At 42.1% G+C, this 20,069-nt stretch overlaps 1 protein-coding gene across 1 annotated transcript in view; it reads right to left on the minus strand.

The window, feature by feature from the left end:
- ppm1f (protein phosphatase, Mg2+/Mn2+ dependent, 1F) overlaps positions 1-18,963 on the minus strand; it is a 74,532-nt gene extending 55,569 nt beyond the window's left edge. Inside the window, exon 1 of the mRNA XM_063040915.1 lies at positions 18,665-18,963. Within this exon, the coding sequence (XP_062896985.1) occupies positions 18,665-18,873 (209 nt within the window). The 5' untranslated portion in view covers positions 18,874-18,963. The remainder of the gene's footprint in view (positions 1-18,664) is intronic.
- Positions 18,964-20,069: the final 1,106 nt, after the last annotated feature.

Here is a 20,069-nt window from a genome sequence, read left to right on the forward strand (position 1 = left end):
CACCTTGGTTCGGCATGGGCCCCTGCGCTAGCGTCATCCTTAACTTCTCCAGCTCAAATTCCCTTTCCCTCTGTTTCTCCCTCTCTTGTCATTCTAACTGCCTCTCTTCTTGTTCTAGCTGCCTTACCCAGAACTCGTGCTCGAGTCTCAATTTTCTATCTGCAGCTGCACCAACTCTCCACCAGGTTTGCCCATAGATACCACCTCCAGCTCCCCTTGGGGAAACACACCTTTAGATACATAATGCTCTATGATAGCTCTGTGCATCTCTGCTCTCCTCATTGTCGACTTCCCCTTAAAAAGATTCAACCGTTCGGCCACAGTTGCCAATTCTGATTTCCTGGCATCCTCTAATGCCTCCAAGGTTGGCACCTTTAGAAATTCCTCAATATCCATTTCTGCTGTTTGCCCTTTCTTTCTTTCAGGAATTTTAACCCAATCAATTTACTCAGTCCCAAATTTAGCATTCAAAATCCCGGACGAGCCCCCACTTATGTTATGTACCCTGTAACTGGGTTGCCAAACCAGCAGAAATGGACCACTTAGTTGGAGTCTGGTTTAAAGAAGCTAATAAAGTTTTATTAAAGAAATAAGTAACACAGTACCCTAATCGTAAGGATATAAATGCAAACAGGTTAGCAATGATAAAACACACATGTACACAGAACTAGGGTAATAGGAATCAACCAAGCTCTGTCGCAGTCTAGGGGTAAAATGATCAGTCTCAAGTGACGCAGAGTTCAGTTCAGCTTAGTACAGTTCACAGTAATCGCTGTTGTGCCGTTGGAGAGATAGAGATAAAGATATTCAAATCTGATTCGGCAGACCTTTGATGTTCTTTGATGTTAGCTCTCGGGCGGACCCTTTGTTATGTCTTCTGTGGTCACCGACTGTGACCCCTCCGTTCCGGATACGACCGTTCTTGCGCGGTGAACCCGGCACCCAGGCAAGGGCGAACACACACACCAGGTTCCCGCCAATCGTACCCTTTCACCCTGTGCGTCTATGGTCGGTTCCCGCGACCAGACCTCCAAACTCCCACAACTTGTGGGGGCACACTGTTGTTGGGGAAGTCCAGAACGAGGGGTCACAGTTTGAGGATAGAGGGAAAGCCTTTTAGGACCGAGATTAGGAAAAACTTCTTCACACAGAGAGTGGTGAATCTGTGGAATTCTCTGCCACAGGAAACTGTTGAGGCCAGTTCATTGGCTATGTTTAAGAGGGAGTTAGATATGGCCCTTGTGGCTACAGGGGTCAGGGGGTATGGAGGGAAGGCTGGGGCGGGGTTCTGAGTTGGATGATCAGCCATGATCATAATAAATGGTGGTGCAGGCTCGAAGGGCCGAATGGCCTACTCCTGCACCTATTTTCTATGTTTCTATGTTTCTTCCAGGGTCTCATCATCTCGTGATCTCGTGGTGTGTGTCGTGGCTTAGCAAACCTGTTCTTTTTATCCCCCTGCTGGGGTATCACCTGTCCATCAAACTTCAAACAGTTCAGGTTCAAAGCAACCGGTCTATCAATACTCGGACTGGTGTCTCTTTTTCGTTATCTCTCTCTCCCCTCTCATTAACATTTTGAACGTTTCTCCATTTGTCTCCCTTATCCCTCTCATCAGCATCAATCTTCTGATAATTTGGTTTGTCGTCACACGAGAAACAGCTAATGTTTCAGATCTGGGATGTTTTTATCAAAATGAAGTAGTAAGGAAGAGAAACAAGTTAGTCTAAATAGCAAAGGTGCAGGGGGAGGATAATACATGAAATGAGGGAAATTTCTCTGGAAGTGTGGAAATGATTATGAGAATCAAGCTCCTTTGCTTATGTAATGATGTACATACAGTCTGGCTTATTGGACATGTATACCCTGGCCAGAGTATACATGTGGAAAATGAAAATGGTGGATGACAGGCAAAAATCAATACAAAAGAAAGAGAAAGTTATCTGAAGCTGGAGAACTGCAATGTAAAGGTAACTGCATAGTGAGCACCAAACCCAGTACACTAAAATGGAAGAGGTTTCTCATTCCACAGATGCTGCCTGACCTGGGGTTTAATGAGAATACTTAATCAAGAACACTCAATCAGGAATCAACCCACAGCAGAGTCAAACAGGTCCTAATCATTTCAATTTATAGACAAATGATTGACTGCCACAAATCTGCAGATGCAGAGGAAATCTGTAGATGCTGGAAATCTAAAATGCTGAAGGAACACAGCAGGCTAGACAGAATCTATGGAAAAGAGTAAACAGTTGACATTATGGGCTGAGACCCTTCATCCAGTCCTGATGAAGGGTCTCTGCCTGAAACATCAACCGTTTACTCTTTTCCATAGATCCTACAAGGCCTGCTGAACTCCTCCAGCATTTCATGTGTTAAATGACAGACTGTACAATTAATATTTTTTTAAGTAGTTTGTTTTTATGGTCACATTTACAACTCGTTTGGAGTTCATGTCTTCTCTCAGCAAGTTTCACTCCTGGATCACTAAATACATTCTGCAGAAATTTTTTAAAAATCTGCCAGAATGAAAGGCTTAGATTTAACTAAGTGCCACATTCTTTAGATTCTTGATTGTTTCCCACCCATGCTGACTACGTTTGTCACTAATCAACCCCACCTATGTCTCCACACACATTTTCCAGATTGTTTGCTTTGCTGATTTTCTCCCCCCAATCTTCAGAAATTCTTCACGTGCTCATGATTGTTATGTCAGCGATATGCTTTATTTCTTATTCCACTAAGTGACCCAATACTATCAACTTTAGAAATAATGTGCATGACTATGCTCATAAGAGCCAGGGTAATAATGGGAATTACACAAGTACATTTTTGATAAATTTAATAATTGAAGTATAGAGGGAGACCATTTAACCCAAAGAGTCACAGGGTTGTGGAGACACAGACAGACACAGACACAAACACACACACACACGAAACTACAGGTGTTGGACTCTGAAGCAACACACAAAGTCCAGTAGGAAATCAGCCGATCAGGCAACATATACGGAGGGAAATTTACAGTCAACACTGGGGGTAGTAGTAGTATTACAGCGGCCCTCTGGCCAACCATGTCCATGCTCATCATTGTGTACCCATCTATACTAGTCCCATTTACCCACATTAGGCCCATAGTCATCTCTGCCTTAGTGATTCAAGTGCTTGTCTACAAGCTTAAATATCAGTTTCCACCCTGGCAAAATATGATCAAATTAGTGAGGAAGGATTAAAAAAAACTATGCTGACCATCATCTATACTTGAAAAAGCAGTGATATATGCCTCCTAATTAATTTCCACAATTTTTCCAGCACTCATTTGCTTTGTATATTACTGCTGTTTCTCTTGAACTAAAGAATATTTGCCATCCTCTTAATTTCTGGCACCTCACTTGTAACTAATGGAAGATGCAAAAAATCTCATCAGGGCCCCAGCAATTTCCTCGATTGACATAAGATTCTACAGATGCTGGAAATCTTGAGCAGGACACACAAATGTTGGAGGAACTCAGCAGGTCAGGCCTGGGATACACTGCATCATACCCTGGGGAACATAATCTGCACTTGTATTCTCCAAGATATCTAGTTCTTGCCACTTCTAAGAATAACTCAACTCACTTCAATCCACAGCTCTCTTTATCTTAGACCTGCCTCCCCCCCCCCACGTCTCTGTCGGCCACCAATTCCCTTACTAATACACCATTCCTTCCCTTCAAGATAATGTAATCCTGATCCTAAAACCAAATCTGTTTAAAAATTATTTTAATCACTTTTCAATTGCCTTTATTTCATGTCCTCTGGTTCCTGGCCCATTCATCAAAGGGAACAGTTTCTCTCTAATCTGCCTACAACATTCATAATTTTAAACTCCTTTCAGATTTCCTAGCAACCTTCTGCTCCAAGGAACTAACACACACTTTTCCATCTCGCTCCCGGATGAGTTAAATGTTTTTATACTCTATTCGAGATTGATAAGACTGAGCCCCCAAGGAGAGCTGCCGATGAGACCTGCTCCTTGGTCATCTCCGAGGCTGAGGTATGTAGAACATTCCAATGTGTCAACAGCCATAGGGCAGTGGGGCCGGACGGCAACCCAGGACGGGTCCTCAAAGTGTGCACGGAACAGATGGCTGGTGTGTTTATGAACATTTTTAATCTCTCCATCTCCCAATGTGTCGAGCCCTCCTGTATCAAATTGTCCATCACTGTCCCTGTACCTAAGAAAACTAAGGGAGCATGCCTGAATGATTGGCACCCTGTCACACACACCTCAATTATAAGCAAATGCTTTGAAAGGCTGGTTAAGGATTACATCTGCAGCATGCTACCACCCACGCTGGACCCACTACAATTCACCTACCAACAGAACTGGTCTACCAATAACACCATAGCCACAGCACTACACACCATCCTCACTCGCCTGGAGGAGGGATGCATATGTTAGAATGCTGTTCCTGGACTACAGTTCAGCATTCAATTCCCTCCACACTTAACAGGAAGCTCAGAGACCCTGGCCTGCCCCCTGCATTGTGCAGCTGGATTCTAGACTTCCTAATAGATCGCCGACAAGTGGTAAAGATGGGCTCCCTCACATCTGCCCCTCTACATAGGTGCCCCCAAAAGTTGTGTTGAGTCCCCTTCTCTATTCCACCTACACCCACGACTGTGCAGCCACACACAGCTCCAATATGCTGATCAAATTTACAGATGACACGACACTGATTGGCGTATTTCTAGTGGCGACAAGGCAGCCCACAGAGGAGAGGTTAACACCCTGAAACAGTTGTGCCAAGATAACAACCTCTCCCTGAATGTCCAAAAAACAAAAGAGCTGATCGTGGATTAAAGGAGGAACGGAAACAGGCTCGCCCCCTTCAACATCAATGGGACTGCAGTTGAGAGGGTGAGTAGTTTCAAGTTCCTTGGTATACACATCATCCAAGATCTCACCCGGAGTGAACACACTAGCTCTGTGGCAAAAAAAGAACAACAGCGTCTCTTCCACCTCAGGCCCCCAGATCTTCAAGACCTTCTACAAGGGCACCATTGAGAGCATCCGGACTAGCTGTATCATGGCCTGATACAGGAACTGCACCAACCTCAATCACTGGGCAATGCAGAGAGTGGTATGGACAGCCCAGAGCATCTGTGGATGTGAACTTCCCTCCACTGAGGACATTTACAGCAGCAGATGCATAAAGAAGGCTTGGAAGATCATCGGGGACACCAGTCACTCCAACCATAAACTGCTTCAGCTGCTTCTCTCTGGCAAATGGTACCGCAGCATTAAAGCCAGGACCATCAGGCTACAGGACAACTTCTTTCTACGAGCCATTTGACTTACAAATTCACGTATGTACATTGCGACGGAGTCATAATGTAACGATTTTCACTCCCACGTTGTGGAATGGCTGTAAAATTTAAATAAACTCATTTCATTTATTTCAGTTTATTCACATAACTGGAGCCCCTTATCACCGGAATCTAATTTTTTTTTCCTGTACAAGTGAAATATGCCAGACACAATCCTTTCGCAGTGGCTGAAACACTATTATGCTCTTATCTCACCACTTATACAAGACAAACTCTTGACTTCACAATCTAACTTATAATGACTTTGCACCTTATTGGCTACCTGCCCTGCACTTTCTCTGTAATTATAACCATTATTCTGAATTCTATTACTGCTTTTTCCTGTACTATCTCAATGTACTGTAAGATGAAATTATCTGTATGGATGGCATGCAAAACAAAGTTTTTCAATGTACTTCAGTAAATGTACAAAGTTCAAGGTAAATTCATCAAAGTATGCATGTTACCACATACTACCCTGAGATCCATTTTTTATTTTTTAATTTTTATATTGCGATACAGTGCAGAATAGGCCCTTCAAGACATGCTGCCCAGCAATCCGAGTTTAATCCTAGCCTAATCACAGGACGATTTACGACGACAAGTTAACCTACCAATTGGTACATCTTTGGGAGGGAACCCACGCGGTCACGAGAATGTACAAACTCCTCACAGGCAGTGACGGGAACTGAACCTGGGTTGTTTTTCTCATAAAGCATTGTTCTAACCACTAAACTAATGTGCTGCCACAGGCATTCACAGTAGATACAAAGATATGTAACAAAATAAATAAAAAAGCTGCACACAAAGATGGAAAAACAAACAAATGTGCAGAAGACAAACTGTAAATTCAAAAAATAACACTAATAAGTAACGAGTAATTTTGAGAACATGAATTGTAGAGTCCTTGAAAGTAAGTCCATAGGTTGTGGAATCAGTTCCGTGTTGAGGTGAGTGAAGTTATTCCCCACTGGTTCAGGTTGAAGGGTAATAATTGCTCCTGAACTGTGACATGTGATCCAAGGTTCCTGTACCTCCTTCCAGATGGCAGCAGCAAGAAGAAAGCATGGCCTGGATGGTCGGGTGTTTGATGGTGGATACTACTTTCTTGTGGCAGAGCTCCTTTAGATGTGCTCAATGGTGGGGAGGGCTTTGCCTCTGATAAACTGGTCTGGGTTGTGATAGTTAATGTGTTAACCCTATGCCATTCAGTTAGCCTCTCCTACATGGGACAAGTTCACATATTGTACAAGCAGCATATTCAATAAAGTTCCGTTGAAGATCCTGCATGTTGCTTCCTGTTGTCTCTCTCTGCACTATCAGTCAATATCGAACATAATGTGGTATCAGAGGTGGTTGATCGCTGATGAATTTGGGTTACAAACCAAAGGAGATCCTTAACAAGAAAGAATTTATTGTTCTTGTTTGTATATATTTATAAAAAATATCCGAAGTCTTATAAACCTACACTGCCTATGCTAGTTGCTAACTGTAAGTGCAGGAGCTAAGACCTGGCCAGGGTTATATAACATATAACAATTACAGCATGGAAACAGGCCATCTCGGCCCTTCTAGTCCGTGCCGAACTCTTACCCTCACCTAGTCCCACCGACCTGCATTCAGCCCATAACCTTCCTGTCCATATATCTATCCAATTTAACTTTACACGACAACATTGAACTGCTAGGCAATGTCTTCAAGCTACACCCAAAATTGGATACATTGTAGTAACCTGTGGAGTACTAGCCTGGGGAAGTGCACAGAGACACAGACACAGCAGAGAATTCAGTCTAACTCTCAGGGAGAGAAAAGACTTTCGTAGTCCAAATAAATGAAGATAATAAACAAACAAGAAAATAGAGGAAATACCCACAGTACCTACATCTAATTACCTGATAAAGTCACGCCCCTCAGCCCCCCCCCACCAAGAAACATTTGATTTTTCTAAACCAGGAGACTGAGTGATGGTTCAGACTCTGAGTGCGTTAGGGTTTCAAGCAATCTCACTCAGGCTTCAGAAAAGCATCAAGCACACTGATATAATGCATGGATGACAAAGCAGATGACAAAGGGTGGATTAGGACTGACAGATACTCAGAAAAAGGAGTACAAAACAGTACAAGGACAAATTCAAGAAATATTTCATAGGAAATGTTTTATATGAGCGGGCAAAGTTCAACTTCAGAAAACAGGAGCCAGGTGAAAGTGTAAATGACTCCACCACAGTATTGTCTGCCCTGTCAAATAATTGCATATGTAAATCTGAGAGATGAGCTCATAGAAAACAGGATTATTGTTAGGTTAGTAGACACCAAATTGTCAGACTTAAATTGCAGGCAAATCTCACACTACAGAAAGCTATTACTACGGTCAGACAGAATGAGAATGTTCATCAGAAACAGGCAGACCTCGGGTGCGAAAATGATGCTGAGGTAAAGCTAGAAGCTGTACAAAAAAAAAGGTACAAACAAGATGCAGTCAAAAAGACTACAGAAAGAGGGAGAATAATCCTGTCACTTTGCAGGAGTGTTCAAGTAGTCTACCCTAACCTCCATTAGTTTTAGTGATTTTTTTTTAAAAGTTCTAATGCTGAAAGCATTTCACAATTTTTTTTAAAAAATGGTGAAAAAGGAGGAAAACAAAGAGACAACTGTTGGCAATTGTTTTTATGTTGATGTAAGGGGCATAAGTTACGTGCTATGGGCAAAGTGAACTGAATTACTGAATCTCAATGACTATAATTTCAATGAAGTTCAACAGGCAAATATATAACTAGTTTTTTCCAAGAAAGGGAGATGTTGTGGTAGTTATTGGGTAAGTGCCATTCAGTTAGCCGCTCCCATATGGGAGGAGTTCACATATTGTAGAAGCAGCATTATCAATAAAGATCAGTTGAACATCCTGAATGATTGCCTCCTGGTGTGGCAATATCCAACACAACAGGCTGCAGGCTTCAGTCCTGCCGAAGGGTTTTGGCCTAAAACATCGAGTGTATTCTTTCCTATAAATGCTGCCTGGCCTGCTGCATTCACCAGCAACTTTTATGTGCGTTGCTTGAAATTCCAGCATCTGCAGATTTCCTCGTGTTTGCGTGATCATACAGTTACATTGGTTGAAATGCGCTCAGCACTCTCCCCATCAATAATTTCTTAAAGAAGTGATACCTCAAGAAGATGGCATCCATTATTAAAGACTCACCATCTGGGATGTGCCCTGTTCACATTACTACCATCGGGGAGAAGGCACAGGAGCCTGAGAGCGTTTAAATGTTCTTTAGTGTTTTAAAGAACAGCTTCTTCCGTTCTATCATCAGATTAATGAAAAGTCCCTGAATCACCATTTTGCACCATTTACTTTTGTAACTTATAGTAATTTTTACATCTTGCACTGCACTGCTGTCACTATACAACAAGTTTCATGACATACACTCAATGGCTACTTTATTAGATACCTCCTGTACCTAATAAAGTGACCACCGAGTTTATTTCTATATGGTCGTGGCCTTCAGCTGCTGTAGCCCATCCCTTCAAGGTTTTTTATGTTGTGCATTCAGAGATGTCTTCTGCATACCACTGTTGTAATGCATGCTTATTTGAATTACTGCCACCTTCCTGTCAACTTGAACCAGTCAGAATCAGATTTATTATCACTGGCATGTGTCGTGAAATTTGTTAACTTAGCCATTAACTTAGTCTAGCCATTCTCCTCTGACCTCTCTCATTAACAAGGTGGTTTCATTCACAGAAATGCCACTTACTGGATTTTTCTGTTTTTCCACACCATATTCTATAAACTATAGAGACCTCTTGTCTAGAGATCAGTTGTTTCTGAGATACTCAAAACACCCTTACACCATCACTTGGATCCCCTTTCTGATATTTGGTCTGAACAACTGAACCTCTTGACCATGTCTACATGCTTTTAAGCATTGAGTTTTTGTTACATAATTGGCTAATTAGATATTTGTATTAACAAGTAGGTGTACCTAATAAAATGGACACTGAGTGCATGTCAGTGATAATAAACCTCATACTGATTAACTGCTCACACAGGCTCTGAATTAAACAGAAAGATGATTCTGAACTTAACAGTTCAAGCTAAGCTCTTTTCCCATCAGGGTGCTATAGATCCTGAACCTAATTTCTTAGTTATAATTCTCTAGGACCAGAAGGCATAGCCTCAGAACACAAGGACATCCCTTTAGAATAGAGATGAGCAAGAATTTCTTTAATCAGAGAGTGGTGAGTCTGTGGATTTCAGTGCCAGAGATCGCTGTGGAGGTTGACAGGTTCTTGATTAGTCAGATTACGGGGAGAGGCAAGAAAATGGGGTTGAGAGGGATAACAAATCAGCCATGATTGAAAGGCAGAGCAGACTTGATGGGCTGAATGGCCTAATTCTGCTCCTATGTCTTTATGGACTTATGATCTTACATAAGACATACATTTATGCTCACTACACACAAAGAAAGTACAAAACCCAAAGACGTACATGTTTAGGAACCTATAAAGGCTGGCTCTCTAGCTCAGCAGAATCTTAAATTAACCATGATTGTATTAATCCACCAGAGTAGTAGTGAAGCCAAACCTGAATCAGGAATGCATTCAACACTGCAGGATCTTAAAAAGAAAATGTTAAAAGAGAATGAAAGCTGAAGAATCAGCAAAATGCGAACCTTTACAAACTAACAGGTCTAATCAAGGATACACATAGACAAAATGCTGGAGGAAATCTACAAGTCAGGCAGTATCTATGGAAAAAAGTCAATGTTTCAGGGCCTGAAGAAGGATCTCAGCCCAAAATATCAACTGTTTACTTTTTCCATTAGATGCTGTCTGACCTGTTGAATTCCTCCAGCATTCTGTGTGTGTTGCTTTGGATATCCAGCATCTGCAGATTTTCTTGTGTTCCTAATCAAGGATAGATCACTTATCTGTTATGACTGCCCACAGAATTTTCAAGTTATAAGTGTTCATTAGAACAACAACTCTTCAAGGTACTGATTAGGTCACAGTTCTTCCACAGCAAAACAAGCTGAGAAAACAATAAAACCCACGAACTAATTACTAATGCTCGATGACTAATTAAATCAATCAAAATATGAACATATTTAACCTTGGCAAATACAGCACACTCCAGCGGTTACCAATCAATTGCTATGGAAGTGTAGGGGAACCCGCAAAGGGCACTGGGTAGAATCAAATCACTTGTATATAAAGAAACAAGTTCCTACTTCTGATCATTGGAATTAATTTGCATTCAGAATTACAGTTGGAGAGGGAGAATACAAAATGAAGTTACAGTTAAGAGAAGGCTACATTAGCACTATACCAGTGTAAAATAAGTACAGTAGTATATTTTATAATTTTATGTAACAAAAGTCTTAAGACAAAAATACAAAATGATATTATTTGTGGTGTTTCAAACTGGTTGCAGTGATTATTCAGTTTTAATATACATACAAAATATTACATGTGTTTATATTTATATAAAATTCTTACTTGAGCTGCTTTGTGAGTCTTGACTAGTTTTACCCTGTCAAATAGGTGCAGGTAGCACTCATAATAGGTATAGTTGCCTACAGGATAATCCAACTCCACGTCAAAGCACATGTTCTAGAACATCAATCTCAACTGTGCAGCTACACAGTTAATATTGCTGACATTTGTGTAAGAAATTCGGGTGCTTTGAATGTGTAGTTTTCATTGTCAATAAATAAGTGGGTTCTGGTGGCTTTGCTTAGCTAATCCACTCCAGTATCAGTTGAGCCAATATCTCTTTTGTACACAAGGCCAAACATTGAATGAGAAGCACTTACAAAGTAAAAATTCCTGGAATGTGCACCAGACAATAAATAACTGGCAATTCGGTTCAGATTCTGTCTGTGGTTTATCAGCCAGCCAACATCACCATCAAATTCATGAAGTTGCAAGTTACATAAATCCTTTCCACTGTAGCCAAATTTTATTCATACATTACCCTAACTCCTGTTTACAAAAAACAAAAGAATAATTTGGCACTCAGCACATCACAGACAAGGAAGTAACAACCTACGCTGCACAGTTCAGAAAAGGAAATAGCAAAATAAGCTGTAGCCTTTGAGACAAAAAGCCACCTGACCCAAAGGAAGTAAATTCCTTTATCTTGTGTAACAAAAGAACAAACAATATATAAAGGAAGCAGCAGGGCCCCAACCCTAGCAAAACGTGTAAGGGTGATGGAAATGGTTATTTAGTTGAACATTGGCTACCTACTGTTTATCCGTTTGGATAAGACTGAGGAAAGTAGATGAGTGCAATATTTAACACAAACCCAAGAGAAACTTAACTGCAATATACAAGTCAGATTGACAGTAAATTTATTAAACAGTTTTTAATTGCTTCATACTTTGAAAGTAACTGTCCATTCAATGATTTTGGAGTGGTCATAACAAGCCATTTAGACAAATTCATCCCCAATAATTATTTCCTGAAAATCTTGTTAAATACATTCCTAGCAGGAAAGCGAAGTGCAAAAGCATCACCAGGCCCAGAGTGAACAAGATCTGGGTAAAGGATCAAATACATGGACCCACATCCTAGCCTTTTTAAATGGCTGATCTCAATCTTAGGGTTGTATTAAGAGTTCTCAGTGCCCAGCACTATCACTCCAATGATGCTTTTATTAAAATAGAAAAGTGGTCTCTAAATGATCCTTGTTCCAAAGTTACAGCACATTGCTCTTCTTTCCTGACTAGAGCACGTTAAAATTTACCTTTTAAAAAGGTATAAGTTATACATTTCTCCTTGATATATTGTCAGTCAAGATGAATATCTTGACTGACGGTAGATTAGGGAAGAATGTGTGATTAGAGAAGAATATAAAATAATATTTTTATTTGTATATCTTAGTACATTCCTAACAATAGTGAATGAGAATTGAGGAGCACAATACGCCGACCTGAACATAAGTGACTGAAACATGGCCTTCAAATGCCATAGTTACCTATTCGAGCCAAAATATGTCAGGATAGATGGCTATTAAAAGAAATTAGGGATGACACAAGTTCCCAAAGAGGGATAAAACAAGGCTGATAAATGGGACCAGTTCAGAAGTCAACAAAGGAGGATGCAAAGATTCAGAGTGAGTATGACAACAAACTTGCAAGGAACAAAAAAAAAACTGACTATAAAAGTTTTTATATATCTGAAGAGAAATGAGCAAATGTAGGCCGCAACAGTAAAGAAATTGGGACATTTGCAATAGGAAACAAAGTTAATGACAGCACAATTAAACTTACGCAACACACATAAAAGTTGCTGGTGAACGCAGCAGGCCAGGCAGCATCTCTAGGAAGAGGTGCAGTCGACGTTTCAGGTCGAGACCCTTCATCAGGACTAACTGAAGGAAGAGTTAGTAAGAGATTTGAAAGTTGGAGGGGGAGGGGGAGATCCAAAATGATAGGAGAAGACAGGAAGGGGAGGGATGGAGCCAAGAGCTGGACAGGTGATTCGAGAGGATCATGGGACAGGAGGTCCGGGAAGAAAGACCGGGGGGGGGGGGGGACCCAGAGGATGGGCAAGGGGTATATTCAGAGGGACAGAGGGAGAAAAAGGAGAGTGAGAGAAAGAATGTGTGTATAAAAATATGTAACAGATGGGGTACGAGGGGGAGGTGGGGCATTAGTAGAAGTTAGAGAAGTCGATGTTCATGCCATCAGGTTGGAGGCTACCCAGACGGAATATAAGGTGTTGTTCCTCCAACCTGAGTGTGGCTTCATCTTTACAGTAGAGGAGGCCGTGGATAGACATGTCAGAATGGGAATGGGATGTGGAATTAAAATGTGTGGCCACTGGGAGATGCTGCTTTCTCTGGCGGACAGAGTGTAGATGTTCAGCAAAGCGGTCTCCCAGTCTGCGTCGGGTCTCGCCAATATATAAAAGGCCACATCGGGAGCACCGGACGCAGTATATCACCCCAGCCGACTCACAGGTGAAGTGTTGCCTCACCTGGAAGACTGTGTTGGGGCCCTGAATGGTGGTAAGGGAGGAAGTGTAAGGGCATGTGTAGCACTTGTTCCGCTTACAAGGATAAGTACCAGGAGGGAGATCAGTGGGGAGGGATGGGGGGGGGGACGAATGGACAAGGGAGTTGCGTAGGGAGCGATCCCTGCGGAATGCAGCGGGGGGGGGAGGGAAAGATGTGCTTAGTGGTGGGATCCCGTTGGAGGTGGCGGAAGTTACGGAGAATAATATGTTGGACCCGGAGGCTGGTGGGGTAGTAGGTGAGGACCAGGGGAACCCTATTCCTGGTGGGGTGGCGGGAGGATGGAGTGAGAGCAGATGTACGTGAAATGGGGGAGATGCGTTTAAGAGAGTTGATAGTGAAGGAAGGGAAGCCCCTTTTTTTAAAAAAGGAAGACATCTCCCTCGTCCTAGAATGAAAAGCCTCATCCTGAGAGCAGATGCGGCGGAGACGGAGGAATTGCGAGAAGGGGATGACGTTTTTGCAAGAGACAGGGTGAGAAGAGGAATAGTCCAGATAGCTGAGAGAGTCAGTAGGCTTATAGTAGACATCAGTGGATAAGCTGTCTCCAGAGACAGAGACAGAAAGATCTAGAAAGAGGAGGGAGGTGTCGGAAATGGACCAGGTAAACTTGAGGGCAGGGTGAAAGTTGGAGGCAAAGTTAATAAAGTCAACGAGTTCTGCATGTGTGCAGGAAGCAGTGCCAATGCAGTCGTCGATGTAGCGAAGGAAAAGTGGGGGACAGATACCAGAATAGGCACGGAACATAGATTGTTCCACAAAGCCTGTTGGAGGTGGCGGAAGTTACGGAGAATAAGATGTTGGACCCGGAGGCTGGTGGGGTGGTAGGTGAGGACCAGGGGAACCCTATTCCTAGTGGGGTGGCGGGAGGATGGAGTGAGAGCAGATGTACGTGAAATAGGGGAGATGCGTTTAAGAGCAGAGTCGATCGTGGAGGAAGGGAAGCCCCTTTCTTTAAAAAAGGAAGACATCTCCCTCGTCCTAGAATGAAAAGCCTCATCCTGAGAGCAGATTAAACAATTAAACTTACATTTGCTTTTGTTCTCATAAAAGAGAACAGAAATAAACTCCTAGATATGTTAGGCAAATAAAGATCTGGTGAGAGGCAGGAACTGAAACAAATCAGTATGGCTAAATAAATAATGATAGGGAAATTAATATTGCTAAAGGTTGACACACTACAGGTCTGGTAATCCACATCTCAGAGTACCAAAGGAAATACACTGGAAATAGTGGATAGATTGTGGTCATCTTCCAAAATTCTTTAATCTCTAGGGTAGTTCCTACTGCTTGGAAGAGGGCTGCACTGTTTAAATATAAGAACAGAATTACAGATCTGTAAATCTTACGTAACAACGAAATGCTAGAGTCTATTGTAAAAGATGTAATAACAGAACACTTAGACAGCATTAACAGAATTGTTAAAAGTCTATTGCATTTATGAAAGGGAAATCCTGTTTCACAAATATAATGGAATTTTTGGGCATACCACTGGAATCATTAGTCAGACATCTGATGCGGGTATTTACGGAGGCTCAAAAGGCTTCCGATGAGGTACCAGATGTTGGAGTATGAAACTGAAGCGCATCGAATTGGCAAAAGCTGAAATTTAGATGCCAGCAGGAAACAGTAGGAATGAATGGGACTTTTTTCTAGGTGGCTAATGGCATGCCAGCTATTCACAGTATATATCAACTACTTTGATGAAAGAACTATATGAAATAACTGTAAGTTTGCAAATGACACAGGACATAGAATGTGAGTTGTGGAGGATTCAGAAGCAACAGGCCAGTCAGTCTGACCTCAGTGGTTGGGAAGATGTTGGAGTCAATTATTAAGGATGAGGTCTTAGTGAACGTGGAGGCACATGATAAAATAGGCCATAGTCAGCATAGTTTCCTCTAGGGAAAACCTTGCCTCACAAATCTTTTGAAATTCTTTGAAAAATTAACAAGCAGGATAGACAAAGAACAATCAGTTAATGTTGTGTACTTGGATTTTCAGAAAGTCTTTGACAAGGTGCCATACCTGAGGCTGCTCTGCAAGCTACGAGCCCATGGTACTACAGGGAAGATTCTAGCATGGATAAAGCAGTAGCTGATTGGCAGGAGGCAAAGAGTGGGAATAAAGGGAGCCTTTTCTGGTTGCTGCCGGTGACTAGTGGTGTTCCACAGGGGTCTGTGTTGGGACCGATTCTTTTTATGTTATATGTCAATGATTTGGATGATGGAATTGACGGCTTTGTTGCAAAGGTTGCAGAAAAGATAGGTGGAGGGCAGATAGTCTTGAGGAAGTACAGAGGGTACAGAAAGACATTAGGAGAATGGGCAAAGAAGTGGCAGATGGAATAGTGTCGGGAAGTGTATGGCCACGCACTTTGGTAGAAGAAATGCAACGAAGACTCTTTCATTGAACATAAAATCAATTCACCTAGTTGAACTTATTCCTTAACTGGGATGGCACAGTAACACAGCGGTTAGCGTAACACTATTACACAGAAGCGATTAGGAAGGCTAAAAGAATGTTGGGGTATATAATACCCTCAGTGGAGTTCAAGTCTAGAGACGTTCTCCTTAAGCTGTATAATGTGTTTGAGGCCACACGTTGAGTACTGTCTATAATTTTCCTCTCCATATTTTGTGAGGGATGTGAAGGCACTGGAGAGAATTCAGAGAAAGGTGAAGAGACTCATTCCTGGTCTACAGGGTATGAGCTATGAAGAAAGACCGAAAGAATTTAATTTTTCTAGCTTAAGTAGATGCAGAATGAGAGGAGACATGATAGAAGTGTTCAAAATCATTATGGGTACAAGTAAAGTGGATGCCAGCTGCTACTTCGAAATTAATCCATCAATGAGGACACGGGGCCATAGGTGGAGACTGGTTGAAGGAATGTGTCAGATTAACATCAGGAAGCATTTCTTTACATAGCAAGTTGTGGACACATGAAACAAACTACCTGGTTGTGTGTTTGAGAGTAGTACCTTAGAGACTTTCAAATCTAAACTTGGTAGTTATTTCAACACACTATGTGAATTGGAATTTGGCAAGCATTGTTGGGCCAAATGGCCTGTTCTTGTCAAAAACTTTCCAATGTTCTAATTACAGCACCAGCTACTGGGAGTTATTTCTTGCTGCTCTCTGTAAGGAGTATGTACATTCTCCCTGTGACATAGTGTGTTTCCTCCAGGTACTCTGGTTTCCTCCCACATTCCAAAACCATACAGGTTAGTAGGTTAATTGGTCACATGGGTTTAGTTGGGTAGCATGGGCTCATTAGGCCAGAAGGGCTGTATCTCTAAATAAACTAAAATAGAACTCTATTTATTTTCAAGTTCAATGTATAACTGTAGAAACTTGCATGAGTCCAAGCCACAAGTCTCCTTGTCAAATACATAATACACCCTTATCCCAACTTGCTTTCTCAAGGACTGATGAGTGTTGTTGCTGCTCAGTTCTCAGTCGAGTTCAAGTTTCACTTTTGCTGGCAATTTCCATTCTGCTCCCTTTTCAAATGATCTACCCCTCACCTTTCCTTTTCTTAACCTCTAGTTCCATCTCAGGTGACAGATCGGCATCCAATATCCATTACTAGTCCACAGATTCCTAAATCCATCTCGATTAAACCTTCTCCCATGCTGCTTCCCAAAAGGACTCCATTCCTTCCATTCTCTTAGATTCTCCAGCCGATTCTGATGGCACAGCTTTCAACAGCAGTACCTCCAAGAGACCTTTCTTTCTCCTTCATGATGGCTTGCCCTCCAACACTAACAGAGCTCCTGAAAGTCTTCCATTTCCTGCACCCCTGCTCTTAACCTCTCTTCTCAGAGGATGGACAGGGTTCACTTCTTTCTATTAGCCTCTAAATTCAATGGATCATTCTCTGCAATTTCCATTACTCAAAATGAGATGCCAACATCAGACCTTCTCTTCCCATATTCCAGAGACATAACTCCCTCTTTCTTTCCATTTGTTCTTCTCCTCTAACACCCTCTATACCATTCTCATACAACCACAGAAGATGCAGTTTTACTTCAAGGACCAAGCATTTCCATAAAGCAGATATTTACTTGTGCTTCTTTTCAATTTGGTACTCACAAAGTGACCTCCATTCACACTGTAAGGTTGGCCTCTAGCTTTCATTTCCAGTTCATTAATTTGCCAACCACTTCTGCTTATGACCTTTCTGCCTCTGGTTTCTTCTGTTCTAATTAAAACTCAAGGAAAAGAATTGCATTGCTCATATTTGGACATTACATCCTTCAAACTTAACAATGAACCAAACAACTACAATTTTTTTTCTTGCAGAACTCCTTGTTCTGATGCTGCCTGACCAGCTGAACATTTGCTGCATTTTTGCTTCAGATTTTCAGCAAATATTATGGTTTAAATCATATTGTTTCAGAAACAATTATTTTCTCTCATTTTCATTCATCTCCCCAAGAAGTTCAAATATAACAATTTATCACCCTTTAACTATAACTATTACAATTCACATTATTTACTTTCCCTATCATTGATTCCACCTTTTGCTGAAATGAAAAGAATATTTGTTTTCTAACTTTCCTCAGTTATAATGAAAGATCAATCAGAACTGTTTCCCTCCTGCGGAGTCAGCATTTTCGTGTTTATTTCAGAATCCCGCTCACTTGCTATTTTTTAAAATAATTTATTCTAGTCCCTTTAGAAAATTTACACTACCCCTCGAGCAGGGCACTTCAGATCACAAAACTATGTAAAATAGGTGCCCTCGGACCATGTGTTTTTCTGCCTTGTCACTTTAAATCTCTCTTTGGGGTGAAAACTTATTTTTAAAAACTGCAACTGTCAGAAATCTGGGGGGAAAATCCACTATGCTGCCTGACTTGCCGAGTACTTTGCCTCTTCTGGTTATTGCCCTTTTTTATTATAATCCTTCCACCAAAATAGTGCGCGAGTTCGAACACTAACTTTTTTGCAAACTGAAGTCTCGTGTCGCATTTTAGTTCCGCATCCTCTGCATTGCTTTATATGATTTTTGCGGCATTTTCACTTCGCTTCTTTTTATCTAAGTTTAATTCAAAGTTATAGTTTAACCGAGTTGTTGTTTGCAAATGCAATGAAGTGGTTGGAAATGACATTTATTAATAGAGGGCCCTCTGCCCCGTTCACCTCAGGCGCACACACACACCTACTTAGCGGACCGTGTCCATAAATCTGATAGTTACAGCTCACGTGTAGCCTTCTGATTGCTGTTTCTTCTCAGGGGACAGGGCCAGAGGCAACCGTGCACCTGGAAGCTGCGCCCTTACCTGTCCTGCAGCAGCTTCAGCCCCATGTCGACGCTCTCTCCCTCCACTTCCTCCCAGCTCAACAACGCGCTCTCCAGCTGCACGGGTAACGGATCCTCAGGGCCTAGCGGGTTTGGAAACTCCCGCAGCAAGGAGTCCAAGATTTGCCGTATTTCGGTTTCCATCCACGGCTCGCTCTTCCCCGCCGAAGCACTCATCCTCCCCCTCATTCCCCGCGGCTACCAGCGCCGGACTAACCGCCAGCCCGCGCGCTTCCGAACCGCGGGCACTCGCGGCGCCGCACATGCGCGCCTGGCGCGCTGGGGGGGGGGGGGGGGTCCCTTCGCACGCATGCGCACTCCTCGCTGAGTCGTTTTCCAGGCTGCGCTGGTCATTCGCCCCTCCCTGAGGTATCCATCACTTTAAAACAGATATAAACGGTTGGAGAAAACGCAAATTGAGTTCCAATGCCGGCAGTCGCTGCCCCTTCAACGCAGGTGTCTCGGCTCAGGTGGTGGAGAGATAAAGGTAGTCAAACACAAAATAATAAAAATAAACAACAGGAATTCTGCAGATGCTGGAAATTCAAGCAACACACATAAAAGTCGCTGGTGAACGCAGCAGGCCAGGCAGCATCTCTAGGAAGAGGTGCAGTCGACGTTTCAGGCTGCATTCTCTTCCTAGAGATGCTGCCTGGCCTGCTGCATTCAGCAGCAACTTTTATATAATAAAAATAAAGGTAGTCAAAATTAGGCAACAAGTTCGAGTGCAGGTCATCGAACAACTAATGCTTGAGACGTTCAACAGTATAGCTGGCACCTCTTTCCCCAGAAGGCGTCTGACCAGCTGATATTTCCCGCACTTCCTATACTTAATTCAGATTGCCAGCATCTTCAGTGTTTTGAGTTATAGTTCACCCACACGAACAACTCAAGAAAGAGCAGACCGTCAAATAACTGCGTAGCTGAACTGCAGCCTCAAAAAATTCCAAATTCCCCATATCCTTTGGTTCATTTTAATATCCATAAGTCGATCAAGCTCTATTTTGACAGTCTTCTTCCGGACTGGTGCCTTCCCATGTCCACCTACATTTACAACGAACTAGTAAATAACTTTATGCCTATCGTGCAGAAGTCCTGACTAGGGAAGTGATTTTTAATAGTTAACAAATTCTTAATTTGTTTGAAATACCTTTTACATGATATTGACAGATAATAGTCAGAATTGTCAGAAGGGCAGTGTTATGATAATTGTGGGGGATTTTAACATGCGAGTCGATTGGGAAAATCAGGTCGGCACTGGATCTCAAGAGAGAGAATTTGTAGAATGTCTGCGAGATGGCTTTTTAGAACAGCTTGTTTTTGAGCCCACTAGGGGATCGGCTGTACTGGATTGGGTATTGTGTAATGAACCGGAGGAAATTAGA

This window comes from Mobula hypostoma, chromosome 2 (genome assembly GCF_963921235.1).
Source record: "Mobula hypostoma chromosome 2, sMobHyp1.1, whole genome shotgun sequence".
NCBI lineage: Eukaryota > Metazoa > Chordata > Chondrichthyes > Myliobatiformes > Myliobatidae > Mobula > Mobula hypostoma.